Source organism: Herpailurus yagouaroundi, unplaced genomic scaffold, assembly GCF_014898765.1.
Source record: "Herpailurus yagouaroundi ecotype Mexico unplaced genomic scaffold, PumYag 162, whole genome shotgun sequence".
Taxonomy (NCBI): Eukaryota; Metazoa; Chordata; class Mammalia; order Carnivora; family Felidae; genus Herpailurus; species Herpailurus yagouaroundi.
The window spans coordinates 4151985-4165251 of NW_024412403.1; the positions used below are offsets into that span (position 1 = coordinate 4151985).

At 57.0% G+C, this 13267-nt stretch overlaps 1 protein-coding gene and 1 long non-coding RNA gene across 6 annotated transcripts in view; one reads left to right on the forward strand and one right to left on the reverse strand.

Annotated features, from left to right (window-relative positions):
* The window catches only part of C2CD2 (C2 calcium dependent domain containing 2), a 48543-nt gene extending 43393 nt beyond the window's left edge, over positions 1-5150 (forward strand). Inside the window, 1 exon segment of the mRNA XM_040483872.1 lies at positions 3477-5150. Within this exon segment, the coding sequence (XP_040339806.1) occupies positions 3477-3739 (263 nt within the window). The 3' untranslated portion in view covers positions 3740-5150.
* On the reverse strand, positions 862-13146 carry LOC121035911 (uncharacterized). Of its 5 annotated transcripts, none has more exons than XR_005793139.1 (5): positions 13084-13146; positions 11661-11780; positions 9639-9886; positions 8173-8310; positions 862-2898 (listed from the first exon to the last, which is right to left on the reverse strand). It is a non-coding gene; the product is annotated as an uncharacterized LOC121035911 (long non-coding RNA). The 5 variants fall into 5 exon arrangements; XR_005793136.1 differs by lacking the exon at positions 13084-13146 and adding an exon at positions 12476-13073 and having other exon boundaries at positions 9639-9757; XR_005793137.1 differs by lacking the exon at positions 13084-13146 and adding an exon at positions 12476-13073 and having other exon boundaries at positions 862-2203.
* Between the last annotated feature and the right edge of the window lie 121 nt (positions 13147-13267).

Genomic DNA, 13267 nt, shown 5'->3' on the forward strand with positions numbered 1-13267 from the left:
TGCCCGAGGCTCAACAGGCTTTGACGTTTTTATTTGGAAATGCAGAGGAGATGATCTCCACTCGCTTTGGCTACTCCTCACGTTTGAGGAGTTAAACCGTGGATCTGGAGACGGCCGTGTGTCCGTAACACGCCCTGCCCGACACACGCTACCAGCACGCCTCTCGGGATCTATGTGGTTCCGGAAAGCCTGCCCACGCCCGCGTTGGAGCGCAGGGCTGTGCTCTGTGATGCCTCTGGGAGCTGAGACTTATCTCACTCTCTGGAGGCCCCCCTGGTGACCGCCACGGATGCGCCCTCTACCAAACACCTGCTGGCCACTGCTGGGCGGTGTGACCCTCCCCCCCCCCCCCCCCCCCGGCCAGCTCAGACACCGTCCTTAGGAGCACAGAGGAGCCGGGTGTGAGAACACAGGCTTTCTGCACTGGGGCCCACTTAGTGGGGCAGAGCACGTCACTGCTGGGGAGGAGATCTCTCTCAGAGGTCTCTGGGAGACAGAAGCGGGGCTCCAGCCTATAGATCTGCAAACCTCAGTCCCTCCTTTCACATGACCCTTCCATCCAAGCAGGAGGTATTGTCCCCATAAAGCCGTGACAAGTCCTATCAAGTTAGAGAAGACAGGTTTGGTGAGACCCCCAAGTGACTTTACCAGGGGACCCAGGACATCATCGGTTCTGGTATTGATTTGGAACAGTCCTACTTAACAAAACAGCAGCCCTGTTCTGAGAGCTTGCCTGGGGCCCGGAAGGACAGAAAACACCCCACGACGGGCCCCGTCTGTGGGACGCACGGGAGCAGACCTTCGCTTGTGGGACAGACCATGGCTGGCAGGACCGTTCAAAGTGACTACGGCACACAGATCTTTCTGCTTTTCCAGTTTTATTCACAGGTTGGGGGTCCTTGATATGCCATCGTGATACGGCAAGAATTCGAATTTTAGTTATGTCAAGTGCGATTTCATTGAAACGACTTAGAGGGGTTGCTTGACAACGTGCCGATTCCCTTTTGAGGGAATCTGAACACCTACCTCTTGCCTCTCCCCGCGCTCAGGTTTCCCTCGGAATCTGGTGCAAACCCACGCTTCTCGAGCACCAGACGCTGTGCCCCGCAGGGCGGGCTGGCCTCTTGCGATCCACACAGCCTTGTGCTCAGCAATGGACAGTCCCCCCAGCTCTGGAGGCCAGAAGCCCCAGGTCGAGGCGTGGGCAGGGCTGGTGGCTCCTGTGGGCCAGGATGCTCTCGCCAGGCCTCTGGGGTTTGGCAGTGTCTCTGGCCTTCCTTGGCTTATCGAAGCGTCACCCCATCCCTGCCTCCACCTGGCACGCTCCCTGTGGGCGTGCCTGTCCGCATCTCTTCTTTCTGTAGGGGCACGGCCACGCTGGTGTAGTACTTGCCTTGACGCCCTGTGGATTAATCACCTCTGTAAGGACCCCGTCTGTAAGATAAGGCCACGTTCTGAGGTGCTGGGGATTAGGACCCCAACGCAGGAATTTTGGAGGGACGCGACCCCACCCATGACGGCACCCCTGCTCACACCTCAGACCCTGGCTCCAGACCCCAGACCAAATTCCAGTGTGGGGACACCTAGGACGGGCTTCGGAGACGGGGCCCTCCAGGACAGCACCTGTTACTGCTGGCCTCCAGCTGACCCGGGGATGGGGCCAGCCTGCCCCCCTCGGGCTTCCGTTCCCCTGGGGAGACCGGGGGCTGTGGGGTCAGAGCACTCTAAGTTAACAGAACGGATCCCGCCTTCCCCTCCTCCGTTCCAGGTGAGAGCCCACATTAATATGCCCTTCAGGGGCCCCACGCTTAACCTAAAGCAGGTCCCCATGTCAGAAACACTTCCTCGGCCCCTGCGACCCGCCGGCTGGAGCCTGTCACCATGCCGGGGTAATTAATCAGCAGGCACCAGTGTAATGCCCCCCGCTGGCCAAAGTCCAGTCCAGTTGGTGGCCGCGGTTGGTGCAATAACACGCCCTAACTGGTGACTTCTCGCGATACGCTGCATGCTTAGGGGGACTTGAACAGCTCTGGGAACGGACCTTCGTGGTCCCCAGATGCGGCACCTCAGGCTCGCGGCAGGAGTGAAGCCGCTCACACGTCTGTACTTCCCTTCCCGTGGTCCAGGAGACCCCCGCACGCAGCCTCTCCGCCTTAGACAGTTGTAGAAACGTCCCCATGATTCTTCCCAATAGGCCGTTTGACTATATCCAAAGAGAAAATGGAAAAAAAACCAAAAGATCTTTCCGGCAGCTCCGATCAGATGACATTCAGCCTACACCTCGGGGCTCTCGAGCCTTGTTCTGCGGCTGAGCCTGGGCAGAGCCAAGGGCAAGTTCTCCCTTGGCCCCAGACCCAATTAAGAGCCCTTAAAGTCACGGGCGTGCTGCTTTGTCCACAGACAGGGCGGGGCCAGACTCCACCGCCGTCCACACGCATTTGACGTGGGAGAGCCAGCAGGCGCCCTTCGTCCCCTCTGGACAGACGCCGGCGGCTTTGGTCTATGTCACGGCCACCGAAGCATCCGTGGGCTCGGTCAGGAAAATAGCCGGCTGCCAAAGAGCCACAAGGCTCCTCCTCCAGAAGCCCTCCACGCCTACACGTGTGCACACGCGAGGAGCGCCACAGGCTGGCCCGAAAGGCTCCCAGACCCTGCTGGGGGGGGGGGGCCCGGGCAGCAGCATGCTGGAGGGGGTTCGTGTAGTGGGTTCCGGGCCCCGTTGCTACGCGAGCTCGCCCTGGGTCTTTGAAGAGTCATCGCCGTTGCCGTTTTTGTGTTCCGTGTTCTGCTAGCTGACATCCTGCAGGCAGGTCGAGGCGCACCAAGTTGAGGGCTTGTGAGTCGGAAACAAGCCCGAAACAGACATTTCAAGACAGCCTGAGGCACGTAGGGTGGGGTCTGCAGTGAAACAACATCTCACTCCCTGAAAGAAGAGATCTTAACTCTCCTAAGACAGCGGATACCCTTGTTCTCAGAGACCGTTTTTGTGTTTTAATAGCGGGACCCTCTTTTCGGGGGCACATGGCACTTCTTCACCATTTACACCCTTCCTAATGCAGGAGGGTGAGTGGCCAGGGGACCCGAGGTAGGGACAGCTCAAAGCTGCAGGGGAGGGGCAGACAGAGAGAGGGAGAGGGAGAGGGAGAGAGGATCCCAAGCCGGCTCCGTGCTGTCAGCACAGAGCCCAGTGCGGGGCTCGAACTCACAGTCTGTGAGATCATGACCTGAGCCGGAATCCAGAGTCAGACGCTTCACCGACTGAGCCTCCCGGGCTCCCTTCCAGGTCTTTTCACCCTGAAAACTCTGACGTGTGGTCCGGGCCAGATTCCGGCCGTTTCCCTCCCGTGTGGATAGTGACAGCACACTGCTCATTAGAGTAGTTCGAACCGCCTTGGTTGTCTTTTCCACTTGGATTAGTGGCCCCGGCGTTTCCTCCTCAGCCCACCTGACCGCCCCCCTCTGCTTTCCTCTTCCAGGAGGGATTTTAAGGAAGGGCGCAAAGCTGTTCTTCCGCCGGCGACATCAACAGAAGGACCCTGGCATGAGCCAGTCGCACAACGACCTCGTGTTCCTGCAGCAGCCGGAGGGGGCCCGGAGGAAGGGGGCGACGCTCACCAGGATCCTCAACAAGAAGCTCCTCTCCAGGCACAGGAGCAAGAGCGCCATGAACGGGGCCCCGGCGGACCCCGCGGCCGGCGGCCTCCCCCACCAGGACGCGGGAAGACGCGTGCCCCCCTAAGCACCGCCGGGACGCAGCAAGGGAGCTGCAAGCTGTCAGCCGGCCGCCCCGCCCGGCCGGGTCGTACTGCCATCCTGTAAAGGGGGACGAAGATCTGCTCTCCAGCCAGGAGGCTTTCCCCAGAGAAAACCCCCCAAGTCAGATGCCACAGGGCTGCGCTCAGGTCAAAGAGCTGAAGTCAAACGTTAGGAGACTTGCATAATGGACTGGAGAACCTCCAATAATGGACGGTGACGGGGCCGGTGAGGGGGACTCCACCTCACCCACTCTGTGCTCCGACGCGTGTTATCTTGGGTCCGTGCCGGGACCGCGTCGCAAAGAGGAGGTGCCCCTCTGTGCTGTCACTGTGACTGGAACGGATGGGTCACCTGTCCTGACTGGCTGCTCAGAGTAACACAGTGCGGCTGGCCCCGGGTGCGGAGAGGTGGGACGGAGGCGGGATTGGGGGTCAGTAGAGACATCGTGGTGGTGATGGAGACACTGTGACAAAGGTAGGAGCATAGTTGCCTTTGATATTAGCCATATAACTTGAAAAGTTTGCAAACACTAGATCTCTCCTGTGCACCCCTGTGTTTCCTTCGCAAATGTGAGTTCCCACGTGGTCTTTCCAGTCTCCTCTGTGGTTTCAGAAGCGCTCAGGATTCCCATGGGGCCGTCAACTCCTGGCTTTTTTTCCCACTGCCCTGCTGGGGTACTTGCCACACGGGAGTGCAGGGAGGGGCCTCTGGAATGAAGTCGGGGCAGTAAGTGACCGCTAACGGAACACGGTGACCACCCACACCGGGTTTTTTTTTTTTTCTTTAGTCCAAGGTTTGTTTGCCAAATGTTGCCAATAGCTGAAACAAAGTACTTCTGGGACAAAAGAGAAAAATCATTCTAGGTCTCAGGTGCGAGGCTTAGGGATGGAAGTTAAGTTGAATAGTAACAAATGGGCCAAACTTGCCTCGCATGCTTCCGGGAGCTCTCCAGAATTCTGTGAACAGTGCTTGACGCGTGTTGGAGGGGATGCACGCCTGCTTTGATTTCCAGTGGGAAGAAAAGATCAGCGTGGCCCACGGTGTCCGTATCCCCGTGTGCCTTTCAGACCACGTTCCTCGCCCGTGTGTCTCTCCACAGGCCTGCACGCTGGCCTGTGCCTCCTGAATGCACGCTTCGCGGGGACGAGCTTGTTAGGGCCGTGGTCATCTGTGTGGAAGGCTTTGATGGTTCAGTAAGATTCACTTTGTTCCAATAAGATTTAAAAGGCCATTTATGAAGCCTTGACTTCTGTCACAGATAGGAAATTGGGGGGACTCCTTCCTACAAACATTTTTGTTTCTCCTGACACTGGTGTTTCAGGGGTAAGAGAGCTACTGACACACAGAAACCTCTTCGAAAACCAAAATTATAGAACTTCCCCCTCCCCCCCTTTTTCTCGAGGGAGAGAGATTGGAAGACTACGTTAAGAATTTTACTTAAAAATACGTATTTAAAATTTTTTTTCCGTGTCCCAGGAATTAATCAAGTGACTGTAAAATGGCTTTCTTCACCATATGCTGTTTTTAAAGACGATGTTCCGGTCCTCGGTTTTCTGTTTGATTTTGCAGTTCAGATCAACTCTATGCCACGCGATGGTCTCCGAGCTTTACACGGGAGCTTTCTCGCTCAAAACAAGAAAATGTCCCATTCCTGACTGACCCCACGAGGATTTTGTTCACCGTTTTAACTTTTAAGGGCTCTGCGTTTTCCACTTCCTGGTGACTTGAAGCCCCTCCCGGGTCGCGGGCAAGTGACAGGCGGGCTGCGTCTGTCCCGTGTGTGAAGCGGGGCCGTCACACAAAAGGGGGAGCGTGGCGTCCAGGAGATCCGTGTGTCCGTGCGGCACACAAGAGCCCCGTATAGTTGATCAAGGCCCAGAAGCCCCTCCTCAAGACACACTCACGTCTTCTCCAGCCGAGGGCTCTTCCTGAAGTCACAGAGGACAGGGACTTAGCAGGGAGTTTAAGAGAAAATAGGGGGCGGGAGCGTGCGTGAGGGTCGGGCGGTGGGAAAACGGGTCCTGTGGATACTGTGAACGCTTCTTCCGTGGCTGCTTATCCAGGCCTGCGCTTTCCCGCGTAGGGATTCATGCGAACGCGAACACTGAACTTAAACACCGATTAAGGTCACACACCGAGGACTACACATGAGTTTGTAAAGCCTTCCTCCCTTCCCTTGTGCGTTAGCGGCTGGAGGACTTTTTTGTTGGCCTCCGGGCTGTTTTGCAGACTGGCGTGTCCAAAGCGGTTTCTTCTGGACGCTAAGGTCTGAGTGGGGCACCTGTGCATCAGGAACGGGGTGCTCAACGTTGGTTCTGGCACGCCGGTGGCACTGCCCGGTCCGGGGCTGTGCCCGTGACCTTTGCAGAGGCACGCAGGGAAGCCTCGCGCGCGTGTGATTAGCGCAGTGAGAACAGAAGCAGCGATCGCATTGTCCCGGCTGAAAACCGGCTGTGAAGAAGGAGGTTTGGACAGAGCACTTGACGTAAACGGACCCTCCAGTTTAAGTTGGAGACCAGCCCTTGATTCCTGCTGGTGGCTACCTGGCCAGTCGCTGCCCGTCTAGATTTCTGATGGGTTTTGCCGGAGAGGCCTGGCACATTCTCTTCTGGAGCAGAAAGGGACAGATTAACTTCTGTCGCTGCCACCAGCTGGGGGGGGGGGGGTGGTTCCGCATAATAGTCTCGCATGTCACAGTCTCGAAGCCTCGCGGCACAAGCCGGCAGTCGCTGCAAGTCAGGACGTTTCTGCCGGGTGGGAAACGGGTCTCGCGCTGGTGTAGACCCGGATGCCAGGCCCCCGTCTCCACTGTCCCAAACCTGCTCAGGCCTGATTACCAAAGCATGTGGCACGGGCACACTCACACTGCCACTTCCTGCAGAGCACTCAGGTTCCCTCCGGGTCCCTTTCTTCAGCACTCCCGTTGGATGCGTGAGGAGGCGTCCGGAATGCGCCCCCCTGCCCAGTCCACCCCGCTCCCAGCTGGTCGGGAACGTACCGTTTGTGATTTGGGCTTGTGGTGTTTCACCCCAGTGTCCCATCAAAGCTAGAGTTTTCTTTTAAAACAAGAAAACACATGGTTTTCCAGGCACGTGGCCGGGTCTGGCTTGATGATTGAGCGTGGTGATGGTTCTGCCCGATGGCGATCGTATTCCGCAGTAGCACTTTAAAAACACGTCACTGGGGCGCCTGGGTGGCTCAGTTGGTTAAGCGGCCGACTTCGGCTCAGGTCATGATCTCGCGGTCCGTGAGTTCGAGCCCTGCGTCAGGCTCTGTGCTGACAGCTCAGAGCCTGGACCTGCTTCAGATTCTGTGTCTCCCTCTCTCTGACCCTCCCCCGTTCATGCTCTGTCTCTCTCTGTCTCAAAAATAAACGTTAAAAAAAAATAAATAATAAAAATAAAAATAAAAACACGTCACTGTCCTGCACCAAACCGCGGAAGGTGTGGCTGGAACACGAACGGTCTTTGAGAGAAATAAACATGCACATGGAACACTAACACCGAGTTGTGTTTGCTGCGCCCCGGGTCACGTTCCGTCGGGTGCTCGGCCGTCTGTGCGCACTCCCGTCGCGGTCAGCCGCGTGAAAGAAGACGTGGGCCCTTCGCTCGTCGCTGCCGCCCCTTGCTTTGCTCTTGGCCAGTTGTGGGTGCCACCCGTCAGGGTCGGCTCGGCCTGGGTCCTCCAGGGGCGGAAGCTGGCATATAGGACGCCCCGCAGCCTTCTGGGCGCAGTCTTGCATACATCCCTCGGCTCCTGTGGTCCTCGCTGCCCCAGCGGAGGCCCATCCGGGAGAGTGTGGGGCAGGCTCCTGCGTGGGGCTCAGAGTACGGATGGTGTCACACTGGCTTGAGGCCCGTGGTGGTTACCGGGTGGGGCGGGGGCCGGAGCCGGGCACAGACAGATGGACGGATCCCACACGAACCCTGCAGGCATCTGGGCTGCTTCCCCGCTGTGCCCAGGTGCTGCGGCATTTGGGAAACTGGTGCACAGACCCCGACCTTTTCTCAGGGTGGCCCTCCTGGATACGGAGTGGGGGCCCGGATGATTGATACCTCTGCCGTCGAGGGGGACAGTCTACCTGTGCAGAGCCCCAGCCGTCCCGGGGCTCGGATTCGGGTTCTCAGCCCTGCTCGTGGCGAGGTGGTGGCCACGTGTCTTGTTGGGGATGGAGGCGTCCGGGGGTCTGAGACCACGGCCCTTTCTGTGCTGACGCTGGACCAGATGTGCTTGCTGGAAGGCCAGCCTTGCCCTGACTTACCAGGTCACCTTGAGGCACACGCTGTATTCTTACCAATCCCGTCCACACTGCCCACATTAATCCACGTCAACCACCTGCAGGCTGTGAATGTGCACCCCTCGTCCCCAGCACGCACCCCTCCCTGCTCTAATGACCTAACCGAACACAAACCCCACCTGCTCCGCGAAGCAGCTTCGGCCACCAAGGAAGACGCAGAGCACGGGGCACCTCTTCCAAGTCCCTGTCACTTGACCCCAGATCACGGCCTCCTACGCTGGCTCCTGGGCGTATCCCCAGGGCTCAGGACAGCGCACCTAGGGAGCAAGGACCAGGGTCAGCAGCCAGCCCCATAGAAGCACATCTGGCAGGTTTGCTTACGTCCATCCTGCCCCCCTCATCCGGGCGCAGGGTCAGGGGACAGAGCCCGCCAAGGAGGGCACGGCTATGACAAAACCATGCCGTTGTGACCTTGGTCGCCTACCAGTACTGAGTGCCCGACATACGCATCAGCAAATGGTTCATAAAAAAAGAAAAGGCAAGCTGCTCACCACAGAGGCCCGGATACCAGGATGGGTGGCCTCGCACGGTGCCCGCGCTGAAGAGAACGCTGCCAGACCAGACCCCCTCCCCACGGCGCCCCAGAGGCACCAACTTCCACGCGCACAGCGCAGCCCACCCCGGCTCCGCACCACCCCTCCACGCCGTGAACCGTCCCGTCGTGTCCTGCGTGTGCCAAGCATTCAACCGCTGATATCAGCGTTTATCAAGTTGGATGCTGGGGTGCCTTGGGCTGCGTGGTATTTTACGCGGACGCGGGACAGAGACTCGGAATCACAATGGTGGTAAGTGTACTGACTGAGCACTTACTATGTGCCAGAGCTGGTTACTGAGTCTTAACACTCTTTGAGACAACCCTGTGAGTTATGACCTACCTCAGCTTTACAGATTAGGAAACCGAGGCACAGACAGGTTAAGTAACTTGCCCAAGACTCCACAGTGGATAAGTGGCAGAAAACAGAACGTGAGCCCAGGCTGTCCGGCTGGAGAGTCCCTGCTACCTCGTGTCAAAAGCAGAGACCAAGGACTTAGGGCCTGATGTCGGCTTTTTCTAAACTTTCAGCTCCCTGCGATGGGCGAGAGAACTATCAAATGACATCCAATGCTTTGCACACAGTGAGAATTAAGTCACTTGCTGATTAGATTGCTGTCTTTATCTGGAGAGCAACACTTAGCCAGACTGAAAAGCTAGAGGTAGTGTAGAGAAGTGACTTAGGATATTTATTTTTATGAAGTCTAGTATGAAGGGAGTCAACTAACAAAAACCAGGGCTGATGAGCCATGTTAGTTAGTCGACGTGGGAGGCAGCCAGTGTCTGGGCTGAGACCATCGGCCCGGGGCAGGGGTGGAGGCGGTGGGGGGGGGGGGCGCGGCCCCCGGGCCGGGGGGGGGGGGAGGGTGGGCGGAGTGACGACAGGGCATGGTGATTATGCCCTAGGAAAATCCACTCAGGGTAACGGAAACTCTATTGCTTACTTATTTTTAATTCCCCCGACTTATTTTGCAAAATTTCACACCTACAGAATAACCCACATAGCCTTCAACTAGATTCACCGACTTTGCTAAACTTGCTTTACCTACCTACCTATCATCTAGCGATCAACTGATCGAGTGCTGGAGACATCGTGTTCCGCCCTGACTTCTTCAGAGTGCATTTTCCAAGAAGGACGGCGTCTCCACATCACACACCCAGTAGCTGTCGTGCTTGGGAAACAGGACGCTGATGCAATACCACTATCCAGAGTCAGAGGCCACGAGCTGCCCAAGGAACATCTTCTACACGTGGTTTCTTTCTTTTTTTTTTTTTAGGCAAGGCTTCCGCATTGTTTTGTTCTTAAGAGTAAAATTTGAGGGGTGCCTGGGTGGCTCAGTTGGTTAAGTGTCTGACTCTTGATTTTGGCTCAGGTTGTGATCTCATGGTTTTGGGAGTTCGAGCCACATGTCAGGCTCTGAGCTGGTGGCACGGAGCCTGCTTGGGATCTTCTCCCTCCCCCTTTCCCTGCTCACTCATTCTCTCTCTCTCAAAATAACTAGACGTTTTAAAAAATAATAAAATTTGACACTTTCAGAAACAATGTTTTTTTTTTTTTAAGTTTTAAAAAAAAAAAAAAAACTTTAAAATTCTGGATACAGGGGCACCTGGGCGGCTCAGTCGGTTAAGTGTCAGACTTCAGCTCAGGTCAGGATCTCGCGGTTCCTGGGTTCGAGCCCCGCGTCGGGCTCTTGTGCTGACAGCTCAGAGCCTGGAGCCTGCTTCGGATTCTACGTTCTGCTCCCCTTTCTCTGCCCCTCCACCCCAAATCAATAAACACTAAAATAAACTTGGATATAAATCTGCCTTAAAAGGCAGCTTAATCCTTCCAACTTTCACGGAAGGAATATACTGAACCCGTTGGGAATTCTCTTGAAGATGCGACGACCACTGCAAATATCGATTCCACCCCTGTGCCGCACAAACCGACACGAGAAACGGCTTTAGACGGGGTCAGGTCTTCTGGTTGTACAGGTTTCCGCTCTGCTGTCCTACCCGTGTTTGATGTGCAGAGGCCTCGGCGGCCAGCCACCTGGGCATTCCAGAACTGTGAGGTCACTAGAGGGGCGGGGGGAGGGGAGGGGTGTGCGTTAGCTGCAGGCTGCAGGGGTCAGCAGGGTTCAGCAGGGACTGAACAGAGACCCGAATGCTGAAGAGACGGACGGTGGCGGAAAGTCCCCAGAGAGCTTTCCAAGGTAGAGGGAATATGTACAAAAGACCCTGAAGATGTGACTGAGGAACGGAGGGCTGGAGGGAGGTTGGGATTCCACAGCTGGGGCGGGTGTGAGCAGGGGAAGGGTGTGGAGGTGATGATCAAGAAACGTGTGGCAGGCTGAGGTTCAGCGTCACAGTACAAGCCATCAGGAAGCCACTGCAGATTGTCAGGGAGAGGCAGAGACAGAAGCTCGGGGCACCCGGGCCACACTCAGCTTGCTCCCTGGGCAGCGGCTCAGCCTTCTACCCTCCTGCCACACCGTTTCGATGGGCCCTCACTTATCACCAAGCTTGCACACATACCCGTTCATACAAGTGAGTCTAGCTGAGAACACATTTCTGCTCGTGGGACTGCCGTGCCGTAGGCTCTGTACATTTAGAATTTCCATATTAACCAAGGGCCCCCATGGGGGTTATACCAAATTATTCTCCCACCAGGAAAGGATGAGACAACTCCTTTTATACACTCTCTTCAAAATAATGCTATTAAGCTTTAAAAAAAGCTGAATCTGCTAATGTAACAGGTGAAAACGATTGTGCTCCACTTTGCTTTTTCTCCTGTAGCAGTAGAGTTGAAGAGCTTTGCTTAAGCTTAAGAGCCACTATGCTTGCTTGCTTGCTTTTTTTTAACTTTTTGAATGTTTGTTTGTTTTTGAGAGAGACACATACACCTACACAGAATCTGAAGCAGGCTCCAGGCTCCGAATCTTCAGCACAGCACCCGACGAGGGGCCGGAACCCACGACCGAGAAGTCACGACATGAGCTGACATTGGAGGCTTAACCACTGAGCCGCCCAGGCGCCCTGAGCCATTGTATTTCCTCTACTGGGAACTGTCCGTTTTTCTATTGGGTTCTTTACCTTTTTCCTGTTGATTCCCAGGAGCTTCCCGTGTAGGAGGCAAATGAGTCCTGTCTGATGTCAATTTCAAATCCTTTTTCCATCTGCTTATCCCTTCTTACACTTTATCAGTGGAACTTTCTGCCAGGAAGAAATGAAGAAGACAGTTTTACTGCTCTGCTCCGGAGACTAAAAGACTCCTCTAGTCCCCTCTAACATTCTGTGGCCACACGTTTTGGGGTTTTGTTTTGAGAGAGAGAGCAAGCGAGCCGGCGAGTGGGGGAGAGGGACAAAAGGAGAGCGAGAGAGAATCTTAAGCAGAGTCCAAGCCCAGCACAGAGCTCAAAGTGTGGCTGGATCTCACCACCCTGGGGGGCATGACCTGAGCCAAAATCAAGAGTCGGAGGCTTAACCCACTGATCTACACAGGTGCCTGCCAGCCCGCATGCACTTTTGATGGAGGTCAGTCAGCAGGCCACCGAGCCCCCAGGGTGGGGAGAGTCTGGGAGCAGTCTGGCCTCAGTTGCCCTGGCCAGGGTGGTGGTATTCCCAAACCTTCCAGCATCACACGGATCAAGGTGTGTATTTCAAGAGCCCACCCTGCCGGGTCCAGACCTCCCTCCTGGTACTTCCCCAGCTCGTTGGGGCACTATAAGCGCTCCGGGGCGGGTTCCCTGAGTGGACCAGGAGGACTGGGGCACACTATTGGCTCTTTTCAGAACTACCACCTGGCAGCAAATCTCAGACAGGTTTTAAAGAAAAATTCGACCCTTTCTTCCAAGTCTCCCCGCCCCCAAAAGAAATTATGGCTCCAGCAGCCACCAGAAGAGACTTACAGGGGCCCCCGGAGCTGTGGGCTGTGGGTTTGTGCAGCACAGGGGTGGAAACGATATTTGCAATGGTCATGCGTCGCTGCCAGGGTCACACCAGCCACGCCTCCGGGGAAGGGGCAGCAGAGCCAGTCCCGCTTCTCCCAGGCCGGTCCGGATCCACGCCGCCCCTGCCCTCCGCCTCGCCATCCACACCGCCCGCTCCCGGCGCCACGCCACCCACTCTCCCACTCCGGGTTTAAGCCGCCTGCCCCCGGCCGCTCTCCGTCCACGCCGCCCTTTTCCTCTTATCACCACTGGCGCCTCGCCACGCTCCTGTCCACACCGCCCGCTTTCCCACTACCCGACCCACATCGCCCGCTCCGGGAGCCACACCACCCACTCTCCCAAGCCCGGTCTACACTGCCTGCTCCCTGCCGCTCTCCATCCACGCCGCCCTTGCCCCCCGCATCACCATCCACGCCTCGCTGCTCTCCAATCCACATCATCCGCTCTCCCACTCCCGGTCCACACAGCTTACGACCTGCTGCCCAGCCCCCGCCGTCCGCTCCCGGGTCCACAACCCCCGGTTCGCGCGGCCCGCTTTCCCACTCCCCGTCCACACCGCCCGCGACCTGCTCGCTTCCCCGGGTCCGCGCCGCCCGCGCCCCGCCGCTGCCCGCGCACGCCGCCCGCTCTCCGTCGGCCCCCAGTCCGCGCCGCCGGCGCCCGCGCGAACTACAACTCCCACAATGCCCCGCCGCCGCCCCCCGGCTTCCGGTGCTGCGCAGTTTCCGGAGCGGATCGCAACCCGGAGTC